The 26,914-nt window shown below is 36.1% G+C and overlaps 1 protein-coding gene across 2 annotated transcripts; it reads left to right on the forward strand.

Moving 5' to 3' along the window:
- The first annotated feature begins 654 nt into the window (after positions 1-654).
- Positions 655-13,454, forward strand: LOC121427913 (heparan sulfate glucosamine 3-O-sulfotransferase 1-like). Of its 2 annotated transcripts, none has more exons than XM_041624499.1 (2): positions 655-852; positions 10,521-13,454. In XM_041624499.1, exon 2 carries the CDS (start codon positions 10,612-10,614, stop codon positions 11,839-11,841), a length of 1,230 nt encoding a protein of 409 aa, XP_041480433.1. In that variant the 5' UTR covers positions 655-852; positions 10,521-10,611; the 3' UTR covers positions 11,842-13,454. The 2 variants fall into 2 exon arrangements, with proteins under 2 accessions (XP_041480433.1, XP_041480425.1); XM_041624491.1 differs by having other exon boundaries at positions 657-852; positions 10,516-13,454.
- Positions 13,455-26,914: the final 13,460 nt, after the last annotated feature.

Raw genomic sequence — 26,914 nt, forward strand, 5'->3', positions numbered from 1 at the left:
ACATTTTAATTAAAACTGCGAAACTTAAAAATGATTTTAAAAAAATTAAGGGATTTTTCCTCTGAGTAATTTTAGATATTTTTTTAAAAGCGTAGCGCAGGCCATCACCAACTGAAATATTGGAGGGGGTATAATATCCACCAGGATCGACATCCATATTCGATACCAGGGAAATATCTTTTTAGCAATCTTCAAACAGATATTTCAAATGTGACTATGGTATAAGGCCGCCATATTAGATATAATAGGTCTACATTTTTGAAGTGGGTGTGCGTATATATTATATACACAATGAGCGCAAATTATTTGTGTTTGTTATGTCTACGATCAGATTAGAACACATTGTAACGGCTTTGTGGAATGTTCTCATTGTAAATCAGTACGATTCAAATTTTCTTGTCTCTGCCATTCCATTATGTACGATTGTCTTTGAGTTGAACACCTGTATAGCTTTTTAAAGCATTTCAGGGGGAAGGATGATTCTTTAACAAGGCAACAATAGTCAAAACTGACTAGTTTGCCTATTCAAAATCAGGGTCCTATCCACGGAGGATTAATCTATTGTTACTCGGGGTGGCTGAGCATTGTCACAATTAACACCCCCAGTAACAATAGTCCTCCTTGGATAGGTCCATGTTCAAAACAGCAACAACTTTCCCAAATTTGAAGAGCGCCACCGAAGTGTTCAATAGCAAACAAATGAGAAAGGTCTCGTATTTATCTTGTGTCCGATGTTCGAATAAACAGTGGTATTCAACTGCTTTCTCAACTGTGCATCACGTTGCCTTTCTACCTCATTACTTTCAGTCGATGGTGGAGATCATCAGAGAAGATATACTTAACGAATAGCAGGTAACCAGATTCCACTATCATGATGTTACTGTAACGTTCACGGTAGTAATTAATGTGTTTAGTTCTAATCATTTCATTTCCCTTTGGTGGGATTTGAGAATCAAATTTATATTATCTCGATTAGTGAATAATTCATCTCTGAATATTCATGTTATATTAATTTTATATTTCATTGTAGGCCCAGTAAAAGTGAGTAATCAAGGGAGAAGAGAAAGAGAGGGAGAGGGGTGATGTGTGAGAGGAAGAGAAGGATGGTAATTTTTTTCTGATAAAAGCAAAGTACATGATATTTCATATATTTTTAATTGTCTAATTGTGTATGTGACAATTTTATGGTATATTTTCAGTCAGTTGTCGTGTATTGATCGTGAAAGAAAAAATTGTCTTTTTCTGTTGGCAAGATAGTGTAGTGCACAAACCAACGCGTTGCACCGGTTCAAAATGGCGCCTTTGTATTCAGAGTGAATTACTCCGAGAAAAGTATACCCAGGCAGTGATTGAATGCATTATTGTATTACGTAACGGGTATTTTCTATAACGGTTGCTAGGGCTTTAAACGCAACCTCAATGACTTTCTGTGTGCGTATGTCATTGGGGTTTGTCAGACCATGGTCCATCACTCTAAAAACAAGAAATATTAACTTAACATTTGAAAGGTTGGAGTAGTGACATTATTTTCTAAATGTTGCATTTACCATGCACTTTAAATGGTTCTACCCAACACTTATTGGAGAATGAAACCTTTAGAACAAGATAGCTTATGTGAAAACAGAAAAATATAAGAAACACATCAACGAAAGTTTGAGCAAAATCGGACAAATAAGGTTATGAGCATTTGAATATTGCGATCACTACTGCTATGGAGATCCTCATATTGGCAATATGACAAAGATGTGTGATGTCACTTGTGAACAACTCCCCCCATTACTTTATTATATATTTCACTTCAATTGCCTCTTTTATCACATCTATCAGTAGATAATTTTTTTCTTTCTATATGATGGCATGTAATACAATTTTTTAAAAATTACATCATGGATAAAGAGTTTGTATCACCATAAGGAAAAGCAAAAAGAGACAATTGGGGGTATTTTATAGTCCATCATAGGGACAGTTGTTCACATGTGACATCACAAATCCTTGTCGTATTGCCAATAGGAGGATCTCCATAGCATTAGTGATTGCAATATTCAAATGCTCATAACTTTCTCATTGTTTGTCCGATCTTTCTCAAACTTTCGTTGATCTGTTTCTTTGATTTTTCTGTTTTGACACAAGCCTACTTATTCCAAAGGTTTCATTCCCCTTTAAAATTTTGGATTCAGCTTTATACAAGGTTGGATGTAACATTAATTTTGGAAAAGGTTGTCACTCCTACAACCTTTCAAATGTTGATTTAACATTCGAATTTTTAGAGTGATGATCTGACGGGTATCAATTGAATTGAATAGAATTTATTACCGAATCTCACTGTCAGTTGCAGTTACATCACATATGAACAAAACATTTGGTAATTGAAGCTAACATAATAGTAAGATGCTAATCGAGGTTAGCCCCAAATAATGTCATTATCGTAGTTTAAACAATTATTTTAAGTATCAACGTCAACATCCGAAAGTTATATATCAGTCACATTTGCTCTACGGCGGCCGTATGGCTAGTCAAAAACAACCATTTTTTTTGGAAACAGCTACATAATTATACATTGGTTTGAATAAAAGTGAATAAACGCTGTTTTCGACTCGGCTTACGGCCGCCGTAGATATGACTGAGGTATTACAGGCGCACGCCGCAACGCCCAGTTAAAGCCGGTAGAAAATATAACATATTAAAAATAATCAATGAAAGAAATGTGAAAAGGGAACATCATTCATCATTTTATCCGATTCAAACATAAATAACTTTTATCGGGAAATACTCTGTCTGTAAGTAAGCTTTGTTTCATTGAGCCTTAAATTACCCCCCTCCCCTCCTCATGCCCTTTTTAGATAATATATAGAAGGTCGAAAACTAGCATTGACCAACAGAACAATGGCAATTATTATATCCTAAATTATTCTAAGAATTTAATTCATCAGTTCTCGTGAATATTAAGGCACGGGCATGCATGTACAGTGTAGTAGCTCGTTTCTAAACAATGTGTATTAATATGTACATGTAATACTACAATGTTTATAGTGTCTCTTGTACTTTCATTGTATTTTCATTTACTAAAAAAATATTTAAAAGAGAGTATTCCTGTAGCGCTCCAATCTTACTGAAAAAAAATTAAGCAGCGTTGCCAAAGATAGGTATGGTAGTGGTCCATCAGAGGCGTATTAATATCTCAAAGAAACTTGAAAGGACAGAGCACGGTACATCTTAGAAAATTTCAAATAGTCGTCAGTTATCGAAGCGAATGATCGAAAATGACAGTTGTTAATCGGAAATCGAATTCTATAACATTTTTTTAACATTATAATATTATCGAAGAAATCATTCCATAATCTAGCCTTCTCCCTTTAATTTCTTCTTCTTCCTCTTCTTCTTCTTCTTCCTCTTCTTTTTCTTCTTCCTTTTCCTCTTCTTCTTTTTCCTCTTCTTCTTTTTCTTCTTCTTCTTTTTCTTTTTTTTCTTCTTCTTTTTCCTCTTCTTCCTTTTCTTCTTTTTCTTCTCTTTCCTTTTCCTCTTCTTCTACGTTCAAACCAAGCTTTGTAATTATGATGTAATTTGATGTAATACCGTTTTGAATTTATGATCATGAATGTAATATTTTACTATATGTTATAACTTGTTTGATGAGATAAGTGGATAAAATATTATTTAAAAACACGCAAAACACATTTATAAGAAGAAAAAATATATTCAAAGTGTTATATAACATCAACATTTCGTAATATTAATTTACTGAAGTAGGATATCTCATGGTCGATTCGGAAATACGATCCCCTTGCATCATCATCGGACGGCATTTTCAATTTCAACTAACTCTTGAAAGTGTTTAGTCAATGGAATGTGAAGCTTTCACTGCCGATTCGTGTACCATTGCGGTAGAAAACTTTTGGCGGCATCTTGTAATTTTCTTGTATTAAAAAATGAAAGTAATAGATGAATTCACTTTTCATTGTAATTTTGAGAGGAGAAACCAAATTGGTACCCTTCTGTATTATCATGAACATCAGCAAAGAGTGCACAATCAACTTAACATTCGAAGTGAAAGAGGGTATATTATCAACTAGAATAGAGTCATGTCAAAGAGCAGCCCACTCGTATTCATGCTGAAACAAATGGGCAAAATATTATACAGATGATGAACAGACGTGAATACATCAGTAGATTTTGTGAGAGTAAGGTAACTATGGAACCGACTGTTTCCATAGTTGCCGCATAGAATGGGTATCGATGTAAAGTATTCGATATTGCGAAAATATGATAAAAGGCTTCAAACCGATCGATGGCGTACGTCATGCAAAAGAAATCGGTCAGATAATGTTTGTGTTGAATGCATGCCATGTTGTTGTACGTGCGGTGCGTCGCATAAAGTATATAATTTAAAAAGATATCTCTATGCATCTCCTAGAAATAAACAAACCTGATCTTTTAATGTCAAAAAACCTTCTATATGTAATTTAAGATTCAATTAGAGACTTTAATCTCACAATCGCAGTGAAGCATATAGGCCTATTCATTTATACAAATTTCCATTATCTGGATATAAATAAGAATCTTAAAGTTCCTGAACAAGAAATTCAGGTAAACGATATTTTCTGAACCGCGAGCAAATAAGGTACTTTAATGTTTACCGATGATGCACGTTGGCCAATATTTTTTTTACCCATCTCAGTAACTGGGTATCAGTCATTAAAGCTATTATCAGGCAAGGATCAACCAGTTACTAAATTACTTGTAGGCCCATTTTGTAGCAACTGAAACTACTAGTTCACATAAAGAAATGCATTTTAACATATGATTTATTGTAGGCTTTACAATATGTGTATTAAATGAGACAATATTTGGTTTATATCACTTTTACTCGTAAGTATACATGTAGATTATAAGCTTTAATCAAGACTGTATTACGGACGTCAGTCCGTTTTCTACATGCTTGGGAGGGAACCATTTGCTTCTGAAATTAAACGGATAATGATATACGAGCGAGCAGAGTGAGTGAGGGGAAAATAGTTATTTCATCATCAAAATAGATACTTTTTAATTGAAATGGGAAATATATCATATCATTATACAAAGAAACGAATCCGGGATAGCCAGTTATATCTTCAACATAGCGTAGTGATTTACGGTTTGTCATTTATAAAATCATAAAATCAGTTTTTCTTCTTCATTTCGATACCAAATAATGATATGAATATTTCACGCATATGACCTAGAATAGTTGAAAATCCAGTGTCAAAACCAAATAGCACAAAAAATGGATCAAAATTTGTTAAGGATGCGACGACCTTGCGTAATGGATGGCTCATTTGCATATCTTTTGTATTATTCTTTAATTTTTCTTTCACCTAATTAAATACTGTTTAAACGTTTACCAAACGTAACAATTATTTGTGGCGAACTTTAATCCACACATGTAAAATTTCTTAAGCAAAGTGATAAGTCACACACAACATGTACAATGCCTGCGATTTGCCAAAAGACCAAGTTCTACTAGAAGGAAGGCCAGGCATTGTGATCACCTGTACAGATTGTGCCAATTTTATGTTGGAGAAACAGGCAGAACTCTTGACGAACAACATCTGTATATATATACGCCCGTAAAACAAGTCACAAAATTGTTGCAGTTGGTCATCCCCAATCGATGAAAATTTTCTGTATCTTTCTTTCACTAATCTCTAAATGGGAGTAGATGCAGATTCACTTGTGGGTTTCTATGCGAATTATTATATCGACATGCCTCAGTGTTTATAACTTTTATTCCACAATGCAGCAACAATTTACTGAGTATCCGCTCTCAAATCAAAGAAAGATAATTCATTCCAATTATTCATGTTAGATTTATGAACTAAACGTATTCAATGATTGAAATATGGCTCTAGAGACGATTTGTGGGACGCACTGAATAATCCGATCGCGTTTTGATGTTAATCAGGAATCAGGTTAGATTATATGTGTTACAGTTTCATTTTGTTCATATGAATGAAAGACATCGGTGAATGATGTTAGATAATAATTAGCTGTAGCACCAATATTTCTAATGAAAAATAATTTGTGTTTTGTAAAAATACATGTGATTCTCCGGAACCCAACACTCTCTATTAACTCAACTACCCTATTGCTTTAGCGCCCCCTTCATATCAACAAGGAACTTCTTAGATCATTTGGGCGTTGTGGCGTGCGCCTGTAATCCAAGTTATGTGGGGGAAGTTACAAATTGATGCAGAGGTTCGAGCCCTGGTCACGTCTTTCGGATGGTGACGTTAAAGGTCGGTCCCAGACGTAAATAATCATATCTGATTGATACATGTCTGACAAAACTCATATACACCCACACATCATCTATACCGTGTGAGTGAAAACAAAACTTGACACCTCACAAATACATAATTCACGGAAAAAGATATGCCACGAACACATAATTATTATATGGCGTGAAATAATATGTTCTCCAGAATTATATGATACCATATTTTTGTGGTACGTGTGAACGCTTGGTATTCTTTGCAGCGATGTTAACCTTGTTTAGCGCCAAATTACGGCATGACTGCATTTGATAAATCCAAATGTTAAGAGTTGCATTAAAATCAATTTCAACACGCCTTCAGTACTTTACATTATAATTGTTTAAATAGCAGATCTTAGAATCAAGTCTAAAGTTTAATTGAAAATGGACTAGCAAATATTATTGCCACTTCATGTAGGATTTCGACATCATTGGCATCTGGATTCATTGCAGTCTTGCCTTACTTTGGCTCAAGTCAAAACTTACATCACTGCAATAAATACCTACTGATTATCAAAGCGTGAAGACTTAGAGAATGAATATGGTTTCAGATTATTCGGGAGGAGATACTCTTTCCAGCCAGACATATATAATGATTATGCATTTATGACATATTTGTCCATAAAATTGATTTTTTTTTAGGACAGTGAGGTGTCATATGGTCGAGCCACAGATCATACGGGGGGGGGGGGTGCTGAACCCCGATTTCGTGATGGAGAATTCAATATCAATTTACTTACTAAGCTGATTACATGCGAAGATGATCTGAATAATCTATAGATTATACGAGCAGAACGTATTCTATCAGGATCACGGATAATGCAATTTCTTTGTTTGATAATATTATCACTAATGATATACATGTAGACAAAGACAGTGATAATTTACCTGTATACTCTATTAGCTAGAATTATATCAAAGCAAGGCAAAATTAGGATAAACCCCTTCGAATAATCAATCATAATAGTGTTAAGGTTGTTTTTAGATCCTTTTTAATGGTCACTTAATTGATCTTGACATAATAACATTACAAATGCAAATAACGTGTATAGAGAAATTTTAATGTATATAGCTTGTTTTTCCCTTGGGGTAAAATTTTGAAGAAAAAAAAAACACTTAAAAGAATAAACAATGGGCAAATTTTGATGTTCGTAAGTTGTCAAAGAAAAAATGTTGTTGTCAAAGAAAAAAAAGTCGTTTTTCTTTATGTAAGAAATCCAACACCATCTCGAAATGAATTATATAAAAAAAAATGTCAGTAATATATTATTAAACAAGCCAACAAAAAATATTTCATGGAAAGCTTTGCAACATCAAAATAAATATGAAAAAAACTTGGATATAGTTAATTGTGCAGTATAAAGTATTAAAGAATTTAATGTTTAGGGATTATGATACCTCTGCTTTTGTAATACATTAAATGAATATTTCATCACCGTTGTTAATGAATTGAAATTTCGTGTCGATCAAGTCAACAATTTAAATTTGAAATTTTGTAGATATTTGGATAGAAATTCTAACCAATTTATAGATTTTTTTCAAAACAACCATGTACATAGACGCAGGAAGCGGGGGGGGGGGAGACAGGCCTCCCCTATTTTTTTTTGAGAACTTTTTTTCTTTTGCTTGTCAAAAAAAAATTGTGGTCCATCATAAAATTTTGGTTGATAACTATTTTTTTGGTAGTCAAATTTTTTACCTATCTCCATCCCAAAATTTCAGGTGGACCCCCAAAATTGTTTGCCTTCCGCCGCCAATGATCACGTACCGAGATCAATTATGTTGTGTCAAGCATAAAATGATTGCAGTCCTGGGAGTGATGCTGTAGTATTGAGGTTATAAAGAAATTCCAATTGCATGTCAACCCCTTTGTGCAATATTTAATCAATGTTTAGGCCTCCGTATATTTCCTGATGAATTTAAGATTGCTCGTGTTGTCCCTGTATACAAAGATGGTCCAAGTGAAAATGTTTCAAATTACAGACCAACATTAGTCTTGCCAATTTTTCCCAAAAAAATAGAAAAGTATATAATCAATTTTATGATTAAGAGCAATACATGTATTACCTCTACATCAATACGGTTTTCGTGCTGGTCATTCAACTTCTTCGGCTCTTATTGACTGTGTCCACACGGTATACCAATGGGCAATTTTATAAAATATGTACGCCTGACCCCCTATGTTGGACATTCATGACATTTTCTGTCTCTGATTTCTGGTCCTTTTGACTTTCTGTAATGTTCTTAAAGAACCATGACTTGGTCAGTATATAAAGTGAAGTAAAACTTGAGAAAAATGGGATTCGGACGTACAACCATTTTGATTTTTTCATGGAATTGCCCCAATGCTCTTGATAATAAGAAACATATGATTGCAATGGTTTTTTTTTAGATTTGAAGAATGCTTTCGATACAGTTGATCACACTATATTACTGAACAAACTAGGATTGCATGACTGCGCAGTATAGAAATACTGTACTTAAAAGTTGTTCATTAATAGAAAACAGTAATTGAAATATCTAAATCCAAATCACAGCTTAAGGTGATCTCATGTCGGGTCCTCGTGGTTCTCTTTTAGGACCGCTGTTGTTTCTTCTTTTTATTGACGATCTTTGTAAAGCATCAGACTTATTACATTTAATGTTTGCTGACGATACCAGTCTGTTTTATCTCACAATCTATTCAATTCCGAACTTGAATTAATATCCGAGTGGTTTTACGCAAATAAAATCACAAAAATCAATTACATGATTTTTAGCAATTTATTTTTACTAGATGATCTTTCAATTATATTGTGCAATACAGATGTGAAGTGTGTATAGCCAGTGAAGTTTACATTGGAAAAGCACAATGATTGTCTGTGCAATAATCTTTATGAAAAAAGAAAGACATTTTGTATAGTTTAAGATAATTTCCCTAGGAGATTTTGAAAATGATGTATTATGCCATTGTACATCCATACCTCAATTATGGTATTCTTGCCTGGAGAAGTGCAAATAGCACTCACATCAGTAGTTTATATATTTTACAAAACTGCGTGCAATAAGAATTGTGTCTCATTCGTCTAACCGTGCCTATACGAATCTAACCCTAACTCTGTTTGTTGAATTAAATGTATAAAGATTATATGGTTTTTATGTATTTCAAATTCTTATATTTATGTATTTATGTAACATTAACGCCAGATTATATAGAAACATTCTTCAAGCTCAGTAGTGATTTACATCATCCTTAACTAAGCTAAGACTATCATGTATTAAAATCACAGTTTTATTTGAAGGGCATCAACTCTCAATTTCTGTTTTTGTAGATATCAAGCGATCAGTTTCATTAAACAATTTTTAAAGTCAAAGTCAAGGCAATTTATCTTAAACAGTTATTCATGAAGTTTGTTTGTAAAAAAAAATGTATTTAGGCATTATAGGTACCACCCCCTTTACGTTGTAGTTGAGTGATTTTTTTTATCGTTGTTATACTGAAGTCTGTATAATCATAGGATCAGCTAATCACAAGGCGTACCTAAGGGTAGGGGGGCAGGGGCACGTCCCCTGCATCATTTGTGACTCGTCAGGGGGGCAGTCTACCCCCTGCCCCCCATTAGGTACGCTAGTGGTTAAGTATACATGAACAGGTAAAGGGTGTATTTTTTCAAGTATATTCTCGGTAAAGCCCCTTTCCAGTTGGTGCGACTGCCTACAACCTTTGGCGATTCTGTGCATCAAAATGTGACCAAATGATTGCTAAGGATCTTACGAGCGATAAAAGTCCCTCTTATCATGCTTAGGGACTGACCTCCGCGCTGCGAACACAGTTGCAGCAACAGTGGTCACATTGTTTTGAGGGCAATTGCTTATATGTCGAGGGGCAATCTTTCCAATAAATACCACCTTTAATTTTCAAGTGAATCATGTTCGGGTTGACATTTTTTCTTAATACAAATATGACAAACCATCCCGGTTATGAACTTAAACACATCAAATATTGAGGGTGTGGTTGCAATAGCTCATTTACGTGCGCACTACTAACGTTATGAATGAAATGTCTGACTTAAGCAATTGACATCCTCACCGATAGCAAAGTTGGTGTTCCTCCTTGAAATCAACTCATTATTTTTTTTTCAATTGGTAAACTTAGCAATCAGCACTTTCACTTCGTCTTCCTGCAAATCAATCATTATTGACTCAAAATACAAATCTCAATTCTCTCTTTTATTATATCTTCACAGCACAGACTTTAAGAATGGATTTGTAAAACAAGACTGATCAAGGTAGATGCAAGTCGGATTACGTTTCATTTCTACATTGGTAACCCTAATTCCGTCATGACAATGGCAGGAGTTTCACTAGGACGATCAGAAGCCACTGCTGCTACCATTACCGCATTCCTGATGCTTGGGATTTTCGCAGTGTACCTCACATCAACTGGCTATCCAGGTGAATTTCGTTACGCGGTTGAACCAGGAACCGATCACTCCCGGTGCTCTTGCAATCGTGGAAATGCCGCCATCCAAGTTCTTGAGGAACATAAGTTGGACAGAACTGCCACTGGCAACCCCATTAGAATCAAAGCACCTGTAGCGAGCAGCCTCATGTACCTCCAGCCCGGAAAAGAGCCTGTATGTGAGGTTGGCCAAATTGATCGTGGATGCTATTGTAAGATAGGCTCAAATGTCTATCCACCAGAAAGGAAACTTTTAAGCAAAGCTATTCGGAAGGCGAGAGGATGCAAGAAACGCAGACCCGATGTAATCATTCCTGGCGTCATGAAGTGTGGTACAACGGCTCTTAAAGCATATTTGGAAATCCACCCTGCTATTACATTTCCAAATAAAGAATTAAAATTTGCAAATCATCATAGTTTAGAAGAATTTGACCAGTACGCTGATGTCATGCCGTTTTCTACCCCCGATCAGATTGCTATGGAGAAAACTGCTGGATATTTTATCAGGATACCGATTGCAAAACGACTTCGAAAGGCCATGCCTGATACTAAGTTCATTGTTATTCTCCGTGAACCAATAACACGTGCAGTCTCAAACTACATGCATATGCTAGCGCTTAATGCTTCGCATCCAGGAACTATAACCGAAGACATGGACAAAGATTCTTCTGCGCCAAGATATGAAATCAAATCTACATTTCGTGACTCCGTACTTTTTCCAAATGGAACTCTCAAAACGGCCAACCGCCTCTTAGATTCAAGTCGATATTCCAAATACTTAAAGCAGTGGTACACTATCTATCCTAGAGAACAAATCCTTGTCCTAGACGGAGAAGAGTTTACACGGGATCCCCTACCAGGTCTCCAACGAGTTGAGGAATTTCTTGGAATAGATCGCTACTTTGATGATAACAAATTTTACTTCAACGAGACGAAAGGATTCATCTGCCTTCGAGATCCTTTTGAGATGTGCATGACAAGCAACAAAGGACGGCCGCATGAAGAAGTCAGCGAGGACTTGCTGAAAAAGCTAAGGGATCATTTCAGACCTTTTAATAGAAAACTAGCACAGGTTCTTAATCGAGAACTCAGCTGGACGAATTCTTACTAAACTGTATAGAAAAAGCCTGGAAATGTGAACACTTGTAGGAAATAAGCGTTGCTGATATTCAGAGAGCTCCGATGGAATGGGCCTTATTTATTTAAGCCCTTTATTATTCTAGCTCGCGTTGGAGTTATGGCCACAACAAGCTGAGTGGTTAATTGGCATGTATTGATAATTAGACGAAAGCAATAACATCTCGGGCAACCCGAAAACTCTGGTGTAGCTGGCCCAGTTACATGCTCCATAAATGCCTTGAATCGGGACACCATGTATCCAGATGCCACAATGATGAAAAATGCCAACTTTGTAATAACGCAGAGCATATGAAGAATGACTGCCCACAAAACAAACGCCTACTCTAGGTAATAACGTAGCAATGCCTCGCACTTCACTGTCACCGCTACCACAACCTTCAGCACCTGGAAACCTCAAAGATTCAACGCGGGCCGTCGATACAGCGAATCCAAGCAACAGGACGCGACAAACTCGTCTCGCGGACTTCATTAATAAGCTCATTCAGCAACCGTCAGAGAGCAGAGATACACCCGAGGCCATCGATCTCCGATCGCCGTTGAGGACGCGATCAGCTTCATACAGTGCGGGAACCGCTTCGAGTAATTCGCCTGGAGTAACGTACTGGTTGCACGCGATCACAAACGAAGGCGAGTGGAACAACACCGAAACGTAACGACGAGGAACAGCGTGCACGGCAGTAAACATACGAAATACATGATGACGAAACATATAGCGCCCAAAATCCTGCCGAAAAACCCAAAGTATCTAAGACCAAGAAAAGGAAAATGAAACCAATAAAGAGCGAGAAGTGAGTTTAGATTTGAGAAATATAAATATGAAGCATTTGGATTTTGATAACTATACAACTATATAACGGAGCCTATTCACTTTTTTTTATTCTGTTTTTACTATAACAAATTAAAGTCAATTACAAGATTTGCAAATGATTATTATGTGATTGCAAATTACACATTGTAACGTTACACGTACGAGGAATATATGACACACTTAAAATAAAGCATTTTTAGGGTTGAAACGTCAAAATTGTGACCATTACAAGAAACTTTTTAGTCAAAAGATCTGGAAAATGTTATTTCAAACAAATAGTAAGGTTTTGGAATATATGACCATAGAAAGAAACTCTCAGAATGTGTAGCTATTTAATCAGAAAGGATCTTGACATTAATGTTTTTACTATGATATTCTAAAGGTGATGGTAGTTCCATTGCTAAGATTCGTGAGTTATGATCTTGCTTATTTTTGCCAGAATGTATATTAGGCCTATGCCCCTGCGAAAAATACACAGTAGGAGTCAGTTTATGCGTCACTGTATATGATCGCAGGAGGAGACTGGAATTGTGTGCAAGATAAAACGTTAGATGTCGTATACATACTTACGTAAAAAATTTCTTTTTAAATTTTGAAATTGATTATGGAGAGAAAGCTTCCCAGAGAGGAGACAATTTACTTGGAGGCAGTTATCACTCAAAATATACTCACGGCTTGATTATTGGTTAGTTTCCAAGGCATTTGTTCCTTATGTACACTCTCTTGATATTAAACCAGTGTTAAAGTGCGATCACAATGCCGTGACGATGAAACTTGAGGTGACAACAAAAAAGAGGGGAAAGGGTTTTTAGAAATTGAGCAATTCCTTGCCTAACGAAAATGTATAACAAGGCATAAAAAATGTTATAAAAAAATTAAATGATCAGCTGAAGTGGGAGATGTGTAAAATTAAAAAGGAGTTCAGCTTGAATTTGCCTCTGTGGCCCGTTGCATTAAACTTTTACCATAAAAAAAGTTTTTTTGGTGTAATTTTTTAATGTGTAATTTTCAGTGGCATAATTTTGTTTTCCAGAGGTTTTGTTTATTTGCCAGAGTTTTTTTTATGACAAAGATTTTATGCAACGGGTCCCTGATGTGTCAAAGAAGAAAAGGGGATATATAATATACATTGAAAAAGATATAATCAGCTTTGTCAGTAATCAGATAAAGACCAAAGTAGCGAAGATGTAGATGAAATTAGTAGTTTAAAACATGAGATCGATAAATGGTATATGAATATCAATGCAAAGGTGCGTATATTCGATCAAGAGCAAGGTGGCCTGAGTTTGGAGAGAAATCGTCTATTTTTTTTCAGCTTGAAAAAAAAGGCAAAAGAAAGAAATAAGACTGTATTGATATTAATGGAAAGATTATTAAGGAAGATGAAAAAGAAGTTGTCAAATGTACATGAATTCTATACAAAACTAACAAAAAGATGATGTAATGGCTGATTTTAACGACTATATCTAACTTGAAATTCAATGTTTGGAATGATGAAGAAGCAAATATATGCGAGGGAAAGCTTACAGAAATGAATGCTGGCTCGCGCTGATGTATTATATAGTTATAAGACACCTGGTAGTGACGGCCTAAGTGTTGAATTTCATTTAAAGGGGAATCCAGCCTTGGCCATAAAAGTTGTGTTGGGAAGGAGAAAAATAAATTAAACAGAATGGTGAAAGTTTGAAAGAAATCGGACAAGTAATAAGGAAGTTATAGCTGCTTTAAAATTGAGATCACTAATACTATGTAGATTTCAAATTGGCAATTGAGTAAGTAAGTTATGACAAGGGGCAAGGACAACTCTCCCATAGGCCATGTACTTTATTATCAGGGATTTGTGGTTTTCTCCTAAATACCCATTCCCCTGGGGCAGTAATCTAAATATAACCCAGGGAGTATATTGTTTTATGTCCTCATGAAAGAAAAATATAATTTGAAATAAAACTTTTGGGAAAAATGACATTTTAGCCATAATGTGTATTGGAGTACATGGAAGAGCAGTCCTTGCCTTACATCACTATCACATCCCATATGCGGCCAATTTGAAGTCTCCATGGGTATAGTGATTACCAATATTTACAACTTTTAAAAATTCATAACTTTCTTGTTGTTTGTCCAATATTGTTAAAACTTTTACCAATCAACTTGTCTGATTTTCCTTTTCCTTATAAAAACAAGTTTTTATTTGGGTTGGATTCCCCTTTAATATGTGCTTGTACAATCACATTCAATAGTATCTTGCTCAATTCAATTGTAAGATATGTCAATCAATCTATATTTCGTGTAATCTTGTTATCTCATGACTGACTAATAATAGGCCTACACATTATTTTGTGGGAAGAATCATGATGAGTCGTTTACGAATAAAGGGTGGTTCTTGGACATGTTGGCGGAAAGACACCTCAAAACATGAACCACCATGACCACGTAGGCTTGACGCCACCATCGGCGAGAGAAGGAAATGCGTCTCTGACAAGCCACTCCTACATTTTTATTATTTCCCCCTTTGTCATCCGGTTATACGTTATAAGCCAAGGCTTTTTCGGGGGGGGGGGGGTGGGCGTCTATCGGGATGAGATTATGGCGTAATACTTTTAAATACACAACTGTGTATACACAACTGTGTTTGCACATTAATAGTGACATGGTTAAGAATAGTGCAATGGTAACTTGATCGATACGGTTGAAGCTGAGTGGAACAAATAAACAGTTTTCCTCTCGGAGGAAAAAGACAAGAATTTAACTTAATAGACATTCCTTTCAATTTATCAGTTTCTGTCACTTTATGTTCTTTTTATATATAATTTGTTCCTTTTACTTAAATCAACCAAAGATAAGGTTGTCCCATGACTGCCTAATTTGGAATTTCATCATTCAAGGCTATCTAATATAACAGATACCCCGATTTCTTCAACGCTACTTCCATGTAGTTCTCACTGCGTCAAGGAAAAAATGCCATAACGTAGTTTGAACTGCTATATGGCATACTGAGAGCGTAGCCGAACTGTTATTGACGTGGCATAGTCTGCGTCATCTCCAGAGACCAAGTGTCCGCTACGTGGACTTTGAACATATCCAAAGTCCACGTAGCGGGAGCGCCGTCTGAATAGAGCGCAGTAATGACGCAGTAATTAAAGACCTACAAACAGCTAGCAACGTAGCGGACACCGAAAGAACGTAGCAACAGCTGCTCTGTCCATGTGATGTGTCTACTGTACATGTACTGCCACTACGCGCCCAGTTATTGGTGCTACGTCCAAATAGACGATGTAGCCAGAACTAGGCGAGCGGTGAGAGGCCAAAATTTGGGACTTTGATCCCTCCGACTGGATCAAAGCAAAAACATGCATCATTTTAAAGGAAATTTTCTGAATTTTTCAGAACTGAGAATTTAAAGTGTTCCAGAGTGTAGCTTCACCATGGAAACCAGCCTTGAATAGGCCACACCCATTTTTGTGAAAATAAGAAAAAATACTTGATAATCTAAATAAGTAAAAATCAATATTTATGATAAATATTCAATAACTATCTAAAATGGGCATGGCTTATTTAAGGCTGGTTTCCATGGTGATTCTACACTTTATGGCATTTTTAATGCCTGATTCCGAAAAATTCAGAAAATTTTCTTTAATTTGATGTATGATTTTGCTTTGATCCAGCCGGGGGATTAAAGTAAAGAAATAAGGCACTTTTTTGCTTCTGGCCGCTCACCTAAACGTAACGCGATGTAGCCGTTTCGACGTAGCATGGCACGCTTCTGCGCGCAAAATAAACCTAGTTAGTATTTGACAAGGACATGGAACGGACCTACCATGCACTTGATAATTTCTTTTTTTCTTAGAAAATCAAATAAAATTGTCACCGCGTCCTATACTAGGGTTTCTTCTGAATTTCAACAACGTAGCCGGAACTTAGCGTAGCGATAAGTGATTATTTGTAGCGGCCCCGCAGTAGACATGGACAGATCCACCATGTCTATGCTACGTCGTTGGAGTTGTTAGTAGGTCCTAAGACGTTCCTTGCTGCGTCATTACTACGCACTATTCAGATATCGCTCCTGCTACGTGGCTTTGCTTTGGACGTGTTCAAAGTCCACGTTGCGGAAAATGGGTCTCCAAAGATCATGAAGACTATGTCACGTCACTAACATTTCTCGGTACGCTTTCCGTATACGCTTCCGCAGTTCCCACCGCGTCATGCCAAGGACAAGTCCACCCCAACAAAAAGTTGATTGGAATAAAAAGAGAAAATCCATCAAGCATAATAGCATAATAATAATTCAAAATCTGATGTAAAATAAGAAAGTTCTGACATTTAAAATTTTTCTCAATTTCACAAAACAATTATATGCACATCCTGGCTGGTATGCAAATTAGGAGACTATGATGTCATCCACTCACTATCTTTTTTGTATCTTATAATATAAAATATTCTAATTTTCTCCTCATTGTCAAGGGATACAACGATTAATTCCTCCCTGAATATGTGGAATTAGCACTGTTTATTACTATAATGGTTCAGTCAAGTTGGTCCTTATTCTCATATAGATAAAAAATGAAATATTGTATAATTCAAACAATAAAAAACAAAAGAAATAGTGAGGGATGGACATCATCGACTGACTCATCTAGTTGTGCATATCACTGTTCTGTGAAAAATAAGCGAAACTTTGAAATGTCATAACATTTTTATTTTACATCCGAGTTTTAAGAAATTTTCAGCACTATGCTAGTTTGATTTTTCTCTATTTAAGTCGGCATTTTCCTAAGGTGGACTTGACCTTTAATGTACCTGATCACCATTGAGGTGTGTATAAATCATACAAGCCTCATAAAAAGTTTGAAAATGAAATTGAAATGGACATTTTTCTTTGACGTGGCGAGAACTACATAGACGTAGCGTTGGTGTAAATTGAGATAAGCAATACTCTTGTTTTCTACACCAGTCGCTATTTTTCTATTCTCATGCCTTATTTACAGTCTTTTCGGCATTAAAATAATTACTACCAACACAATTTCAATTTTCAATTCAATTCAAAATTTATTTCAATAAACCAATCAATCATAAAAATACAGGTATATACAAATTAGATAAAAACATGGGTTGGTAGCCCCTAGAAGTTTTCATTTAAAAACTTGTGGGTGGGGCACCACCAAGATACAATTAAAGACAAATTAATATAACGCATACATAAAGAGTGAACAACAAATAACATTGAAATACAATTGAAAAAAAGAGAAAAAGGAACAATGGGCTAATATAGGGGAGATAAACAAGCAAGCTAGAATCAATAATGACAAATCATAGTGACCTACAGTGTGCTGTTGGCAGGAGTTTTATACTAAGCGAAAACACGACCAGAGACCCCGAGTAGTTTTTTTCGCATACATTCGTAATTCCGAAGGTTCGTTTTTCCTAAAACGAAATGAGGTCCGTTGTTCCGAAGGTTCGTTAGTCCGAAAACGGAGTGAGGTTCGTAATTCCGAAGGTTTGTTAGTCCGAAAACGAAATGATTAACGAACCTTCTTTCGTATTCGGACTAACGAACCTTCGGAACAACGAACCTTATTTCGTTTTCGGATTGACGAACCTTCGGAACATCGAACCTTATTTCGTTTTCGGATTATCGAACCTTCGGAATAACGCCACAAATGTTCGGATCAACGAACCCTTTTACGTTTTCGGATAACGAACATCGAGGTATAGGAAATTGTTAAGAACCTTCGGAATTACGAAGTGTAACCGTTTTTTTTTACGTATTGTTGAGTTCTGTTTTTACACTACTTCTCCCCCCCCCCTTCTGCCTCCTCTTCTACTCCTTTATTTTTTCTAGGGTTGGTCGTCCCGACGCCCTGTGACACTAGTCTGCTGTGCAAACCCTTCACTCGAGTTAAGGTTCTGAATGTGCAGCCTACTCATGCCTTGTGTACTGAAGGCCCTCTCGCTCAGGATTGAAACAGCAAGTTTTGTATGTGCTAGTCTAGCGTGGAGACACACTCGCTGATCAAAGTTTCAATCATGGTCTGTGCCTGCACACTACTTTGACACTACCCATGCTTTCCATATTCATTTGTTATTAAAGGTAGAACAATAGCTCGTTCTATAATTATCTAATTAGCTTCCAATAGATAATGACACTTAAGTCTAAATTACAAGGAAAAAGGAGAGTCACTGTAGCTCAGAAAGAGGTACTTGGACGTGTTAGAATAATTAACGTTGAAACCCCCTGTTACATGTCAAGCAATATAACGCATCCTTTGCTAGAGTTGGACCCTAAAGACAAATAACACCTGAAGAGATATGTTATTATCTGGGTACTTGATAGAAAGTCTATCAAAAAAATAATTGTTTCATGTCATTAAGAAATAGAATTCAGTCATTTAAAACTAGAAAACTTAGCAAGTGCCTCTGCTGACATACATGTTTGTTTGTTTTTTATAGTAAATTTAAATAGATTGAATTTATTATATCTGATTAGAATTATGTGTTTTGCACAAAATATTTATCCTGAATGTTCTCGTATTTCTCTAAAGGTTCGGACAATAATTTTGTTTCAGGATGGAAAAAGCTACGTCTGTTCAACGCAAAATTTTAGGAAATGTCTTCAATCAAGGACAATGTGTCAGATACTGCATAGATACCAAAATAACACAAAACGTTTTTTTTCTGAACGTTGAGGAAACGTTACGAAAACGTCTTAATGATTTCTGTAGGCCCTGTGGACTGGAAAGATGATGCATTAAATAGACTAAGAAAACACGAAACCTTTCAGAACGTTCACAAAAAAGTTATGAAAAATTATATTAAGGTTTTGTTGCAGGGCCTTAGTCGAGAAAGTAAATTTATAAAAAAAATTGTAAGACGAGCGGGTTATTCATGATAGTGCTGATATGGTTTGCATTTCCATTGATGATTAGGCACGCTGCATCAGCAAATAACAGAAAGGACTGTTGCCAATATTATATTTCTTTCCCACGTCGCCCTTTAAGCAATGCATACCGTTCATATACCTTTCTCGCAAACAGTAGCAAAAGGTTATTTACCGACAGTGAATAAAAGAAAAACTGTCGCACATTCCCGTATAGTCTTTTTGCACTACTGAAATCAAAATGTCAGGAAGATCTTGGTGAATGAAAGCAGCTTACGTCATTTTCTTCTCTTCCGTTTTGTGCTTATCAATTATTTTGCAGCAAATAACGAAAGTAAAAAAATAGATGTCATTTAAAAATAGCTGACGTCTTTTTATAAGGATTAATTACCGGTAACTCTCCATTCGTATTTGAGTCTATTGGGAAGGGGATATTTTGACAATAGACCAGGCGGGTTCTGGCACGGTCAGAATTGCCTTGACCTTTTTAAGCAGATTCACAATTACCTTTTCAACCTTTCCACTGGCTTTGTTTCTTTCTTCTCTCTCTTCCTTGAACGATCTTTGTAAGATGTCATTTTTTAAAGGGGTAACACTATTATGAGAAAACGTCTCCATTTGAAATTTGGGAGAAACACAGACTCGTGCCTTTCAAAATGTTTGCCTATTTGCGCCTTCACATTCAATGCGTGTTAGACGGCACGAAATGCAGTGCACGTTTTCAGCATACGATTTTTTTTCGGTGTTTAAATATGAAAAAAAGGTAAACTTGGCTTGCATTTCTGTACCGTCTAACATGCATTTAATGAGATGGCACAATGAGGCATACATTTCGTAAAGCCTGATATTTGGATAGGTACACTATTCAAATAAAAATGATAGAAAACGAGGAAAGTACATGCCCCCAAGTCAATCACATTTGAATCACTGAACAACCTTGTAATAGATGTTTTGAGCAAAAAGAATATAATAACAATACTGTGAAAATGATGGTGGCTATTACAATCGAATAAAATTTAAGAATTCATGGACATCTAAAAAAAATAGTTGTAAAACTAAATTATTAATCATGGCATAGTTATGTCATTAGTCACACAGGATTAAAAAGTAAATTTTCAGAGGAAATTTTCATTTTTTATTATTACTAATTCGTGATCATATTGAATTTTAACACTGTTGCATGGGTATCACCTTTAAAGCTTTTATCGAGACCGACTGGCAGCAGATTTTCAGATTTAATGCCCTGATAAGTTTATTGCAAATGAAAGAGGAAAATAAAGATGAAGGGAGGGAGCTTAATATATAGGATGGAGAGAAAGGGGCATCCTTCTCCTATTAGAAGAAAGATCCGTCCAGTGAAAGATCTGGATTTTAGGCCTTTAAAAGACTCCAGGAATGCGTTTCATCATCATTCCTGTCCGACAGGTAGTCAGACTTGACCACTTTTTTTCCATGATTTTGATTGGCTGAGATGTAATGTAACCGTAGTAATTATCGGATAAAACTGAACTGAACTAATGAAACTGTACTCCATAGTCGCAGGTAGTGTCTTCATCACGAGTAATTAAGAGCATATACATTCGCAATTTCGACGCTTTGTTATTCTGAAGGTTAGTTAGTCCGAAAACGAAATAAGGATAGTAATTCCGAAGGTTCGTTAGTCTGAAAACAAAACATGGTTCTTTTTTCGAAGGTTCGTTAGTCCGTAAACGAAGTAAGGTTCGTTAAACCGAAAATGAAGTAAGGTTCGTTTGAAGTACTTATTAAAAAAAACGAAACAAATACAATAGACAAATGACCTATCATTGTAAAGGTTAGAAACATCTTCTTTTACCTGGTATAACATACACAATTTCATTCACGCATTAGTGAGTGAAAACAATCTGAAGAAAGGATAAAAATCCTATGCCTAAAAAGTTTGATATCTGCTTTTTAATTTGAAAGCTAAATCGCAGAAAATGGTCAAGAAAGAACAAAGTTATGCTTCTTCGAAACGATGCTTGTATTTCCATAATTTCATGAAACTACGTGTTTTCACCGGTTTCCCCCTAAGCTATCGCACAGTTAATATTACTGGAATTCAAGCCTTATTTTAAAGAAACAGAACTTTATTATTTCTTGACCGTTTTCTGTAATTCAGGTATCAATTAAAGAGCAGATATTGCACTTTTTAAGAATGTGGTTTTTTTCATTCAGATACCGCCCGCCAAGTGACTTTTTGGTTTCCTTTCTACATGTTTTGCTCACTCATGCATAAATGAGGAATAATCTAAGTTATTTCAAATATTGAAAGATTGCATATGATAAATCATCTATTAATCTCAGTTTCGTTTTTTGTGGAAATCACTGTATTCATGTATTTTATGAAGTTCCCAAAATATTCCTTGTCAGGTCTGATCATCAAAACTTATCGGACGGCGCTGCGTGCTCGCATTTTCATCAGTATTTATAGGCCTACTTCTACATGAATTCTAACAAACAACTTAAAATCGCTCTTTATAAAACTTTACAAAATTTCAGCTCGCACTTCGCGCTCGAAGTAAGTCGTTAGTTCCATACACTTCTTGTTCATAATATCAAACATTGCTCAGAATGTTTAATTTTTAGTACAAAATTTCCGAAATTTCTATGAAATTTTGCTCGCTTCTCGCGATCGCAATATTTAGTCACCGTAGGAGCAAAATGCTGTTTTTCCAAAATGGAAAATTCCCTTGGTTTTTTTTTCAAAATGAAACGTGCCGTTTTCGAATTAAAAACAAATTAAAGTATACATTTTAGATGGGAAAAGCCCATTTTTTTTTTTTTGGGGGGGTTATTGTTATCAGTTATTGTTTAGCAAGGTAAAAATACAAAGGCTTTGCTCTATTTTTCTCTGCCGCCCTTCTTTTTGCTTGCCCTCAAATTCAAAATTGAACACTAATGGTGCCCCCCCCCCTCCACCATGCTTATCATTCCGGTTTTCCTGGCTTCGACACCGATTATTTCGTTTTGGGATTAACGACCCTTCGGAACAACGAACCTTATTTCGCTTTCGGATAATGGAACCTTCGGAACAAAGAACCTTATTTTGTTTTAGGATTATCGAACCTTCGGAACAACGAAACTTATTTCATTTTGGGATTAAAGAACCTTCGGAACAACGAACCTTATTTCGTTTTCGGATTAAAGAACCTTCGGAATAACGAACCTCATTTCGTTTTCGGACTGACGAACCTTCGGAATAACGCCACGAATGTTCGGATCAACGAACCCTTTTTCGTTTTCGGATTAACGAACATCGAGGGATAGGAAATTTACGTGTTTCGGAATAACGAACCTTCGGAATAACGAATCTTCGGATTTACGAAGTGTAACCGGAATTAAGTCGTGACCAGGTTGGCCATTCCTCACTTCAACCTTGAGGAGTGATTCACGAAGTCCATAGTAGAGTTTAAGTATGAATCACAGATTGGAAATGGATATAGACCATGGGGTTATTCTTTGATCCGGGGGGGGGGGGCAGTCAAAATGTATTGCTGTACACAAGCGTGTCCAAATTATTTCAGTTATTTCCAAACAACCCCTCAACAATTTTTTCTCTGTGTGCAAAATAACCCCCTAAACAATTTTTTTTCGCGGGATTTTTTCTCTGTGTGCAAAATAGCCCCCTAAACAAGTTTTTCGCGGGTTTTATTTGCACATTTTGGCCAGAATATGACTCCGGGGAAAAAGCTTTGGGGAAAAACATACCATAAACACGTTTGGCTAGTCTTAAAAAAAGCTTTGGAAAAATAAAGAACCCCTAAATGCGTTTGATCCCGTGATTGACCATTTACCCGTCTTTCAATACCACCCTATTCTTTGAAAATCGGTGTTTTTTATATCCTTAACGAGTGCTCGAGCAGCCCGCGTCCAAAACTAAAAACACCCCTTTACACGCGTTTTTTTTTTGGGGGGGGGGTCACGCATGTGTACAGCAATATATTTGACTGCCCCCACCCCCGGGCCCTTGACCGTGTGCAGAGCCATCAAGTTAAGAAAACTGTGTCTATATTCAAGTCTCTTTTTTTTACAGGTTCATGGTTATAAAGAGTGGATGAAGAGGGTTACTTTTTGCTTGATTTTTTTTCCATTTGTGCTAATACCTTTGTTCTGGTGTAGTAGGTAGAGATCATCCTCGCTTCTTGTTGGTCGCAGAAAGCTAGAGATTGCTCTGCAAGCATGCAGGATTGTGTTAGTCTTTACAACATGGGATCACTTACCTACTCGGCAATAGCGTGGCATAGATAGGGATGGGAGGAGCGAGAGGGAGAGAGAGAGGGAGAGCGTGCGTATATGAGGGTGTGTGTGTGCATGAGGGGATATGTATGTATGTGTGTGTGTATGAGGAGAGAGAGAGACACCGGGCTTGCCCCTTAAATGGTGGGTGAACGGAATAGCAAGTTGGAGGGCACCAGGCCCCACCACGGTGGAGCTAGGAATTGGGTGATGCAGAAATGTACTTTTTCTTTTTTTATTCTAAAAGTATCCGTTTGTATTTGTAATCTAATAAAGGAACTGTTGCTTAGCTAGCGCCATGATCGTCTTTCGACGGTGTGTGCACTCAATAAGATATCACCATTATTTTGAAATTATTTATAAGTCTTTTGTTATGCGATTAAATTGCTTTCAGGTTTTAAACACTTTAAAATTAAGAAGCACAGAGGGTACAAGCTATTGTGAAAAGATGCATTCTACAGCAAAACACAAAGGGGTGTAATTTTGAGGAAAATACCAATGCGAGACTTGAAATGATGAAAGTTTGGTTTTATTTTTGTCTGAAAGAGATGCTGTCGAATTTTGATATATGACGATACGTAAAATGAAATTCGAGCCTCAGATGGTATGACGTTTTCGAGTTTCGATGTTATGTGATTATTGAGAGCGAATGATGTCCGAACAATTATTGACTTAGTAATCATTTTATGTATAATTTCATTATTCAGTAAATATTTCAAAATTTCAAATTGCCCGAGGAAGAAAGATTCAACATTATGCTTGAATGATTGTTTCCCAAATATCGAATGATTGTGACATTAGTCAAATTTAATCATTTTCATTGTCATTGCGAATCGAAATGTTTGATATACTGAACCAAAAAAAAAAGAGGAAACTTTAAGGGCAGTTTGTAGGAATTTGGGAAATGTATCTCACTAAACAACAGGCCAATACAATTTGATATATTCAGACATGAATTGTTGAACATGATGCCTTTTCACTTTTCAAAGAGATGCGAGAGCAAAGCAAACTTGATTTTTAGTATTCCGACTTGAAACAGGCCATTTAAAACTTCTTCTTTTTTAATAATAACGAACAGGATGTATATCTCACTACACGAAGTAACTTACATTGACAATAACAGTTAATGCGGATTTTTTTCTGTTATTTTTGTCATTTATCATTTTTTCTTACTGTTTAATTCCCCCTCCACCTATTTTTCTTCATATCTATTTCTCATTTTTTTTCTACTTTCCCCTTCTCCTATCCGTTCTCTCTTTGTTTTGTTTCGACAATGATGGAGGGAGGGGTGAGGGGCTTCCGCCATCTGGGTCTACCTATGGACAACATCACCATCAATCTTGCCAATTTTTGTGAATATTTTTTGTTCATGTGTATGTTGAGGTTATTTTTTAACAATCAGAGATCATGTGGTATCTACTGCTCCGATTTAAAGATTTGATAATATAACAAATACTTAAGAGTGGTGACAATCAATCGCTTCTACAGACTGCAAGATTCTACTTTTTCTTCGAAAATAAATTCGGTCATGCCGCAAAATGTTTTTTTCACTGTCTCACATAATATCACCTGGTTCCTCGGTTCTATTTGAATGAACTTGAACTTCGCCCGTTTGATGCGAGGTGCACGCTCAAGTATTGAGCATTTACCAAAAGGGGGCGTTTGAACTCGGGAGTGACAACTAGTATTACAGAGCTCACTGAGAGATGAGCAGGTGCAATGAGCCATGTTCACACTACATAGTCACATTGTGGCATCACTTTACCTTATCATGATCCAAATACAGAATTACATCAGGCCTATACTTCTATTGGATTATAAAATGTTCGACGAGTGTGTGTGTGTGTGTATGTGCGTGCGGGGGTATTAAATAAAAGTTATCATAAATTAAGAGTGTTTGATTACATGTCATGAATTGCAACATTAAGTATGTAATATGGCATACATAGTTAATCATGCTTGTGTAAGTATACAGTTTAGTGAATACCGAAATCAAACAATATTCATATTCAAGTGTAAAGACTACAATGCTATTTGCTTATGCGTCAAATTTACGTGTGCCATATGACTGTTTATCGAAAAGTACAGCATAAATAAAATGAAAGGTAAAATGATAAAAATGCTGCAACGATAATGAAAACAAAGAAAATGATGACGATGTTAATGATAACAACAATAGCAATAATAATAATGATCACATTATGAAAATACAGCAATCATTTGCTTCCAACATGGATTTATTGCCGGCGTTTGTTCAATTTTACATTAATGTGTTATAGGAATATCTTTAAACAAGTTTCAATTTATCCGACTTGCAATGCATACAAAGGCTCTAGATTCCCAGGGATACGCTTGCGGTAATTGAATAAAAAACAGAATAAAACATTACTAGGAATACGAAATACAAAAAGAGAAACGAATATCACAAGAACAATGGCACATTTTTATTGTGAAAGATAAAGAAATAAACTGCGATTGATACCAATTATGACGAATTTGAGAAAGCAAAATGTTTCGACTGTAAGATGCGGAAAAATTGATTTCATTATCAGACAGGGAAGACATCTGATCGTGATTATTAGAAAGAGAGAGAGAGAGAAAGGGGGAAGGGTGAGGAGGGGGAGTTCCTGAAGATGAGAAAGCACACCGCTGCATCATTACCAGCGGCAGCTTGACGTGGAAGTCTAACCAATCAGTTAGCCTCTCACAACGCATTGTAGTAAATTCTTGCTCAGTAGTGCTTTAGAACTTGGATGGTGTAGGCGGACATTCATTATCCTCACGTCTCCTTGCACTCCAACGAAGCATCACAGACCTAGGATATTTCGGAATTTTCATCCCGTTTCTCCTTCATACGCCAACGTAAATCACTTCTTCTTCTTTCACATTGGTCTTGTGAGTGTAAAGATGCCCAGCCAATAAAAGGTGAGTAATTTTGTCAACACTTATTGGAAATCATACTCTTATTCAAAGCGCATCCTTTTCTATATTGTCTGCAGGTAACTGAAAAGCTTGAAATTGTTGGGTTCTGTTATCGGTTTTCAATTAGAGCAGTCCGGTCATTCGAGTCGAGTGTGGCTGTTCCTCTATAGGCGAATGCACTTTTTA

This window comes from Lytechinus variegatus, chromosome 1 (assembly GCF_018143015.1).
Source record: "Lytechinus variegatus isolate NC3 chromosome 1, Lvar_3.0, whole genome shotgun sequence".
Lineage (NCBI taxonomy): Eukaryota > Metazoa > Echinodermata > Echinoidea > Temnopleuroida > Toxopneustidae > Lytechinus > Lytechinus variegatus.

Coding starts and splice junctions, on each gene's coding strand:
- LOC121427913 (XM_041624499.1), top strand. CDS start 10,612: ATGACAATGGCAGGAGTTTCACTAGGACGATCAGAAGCCACTGCTGCT.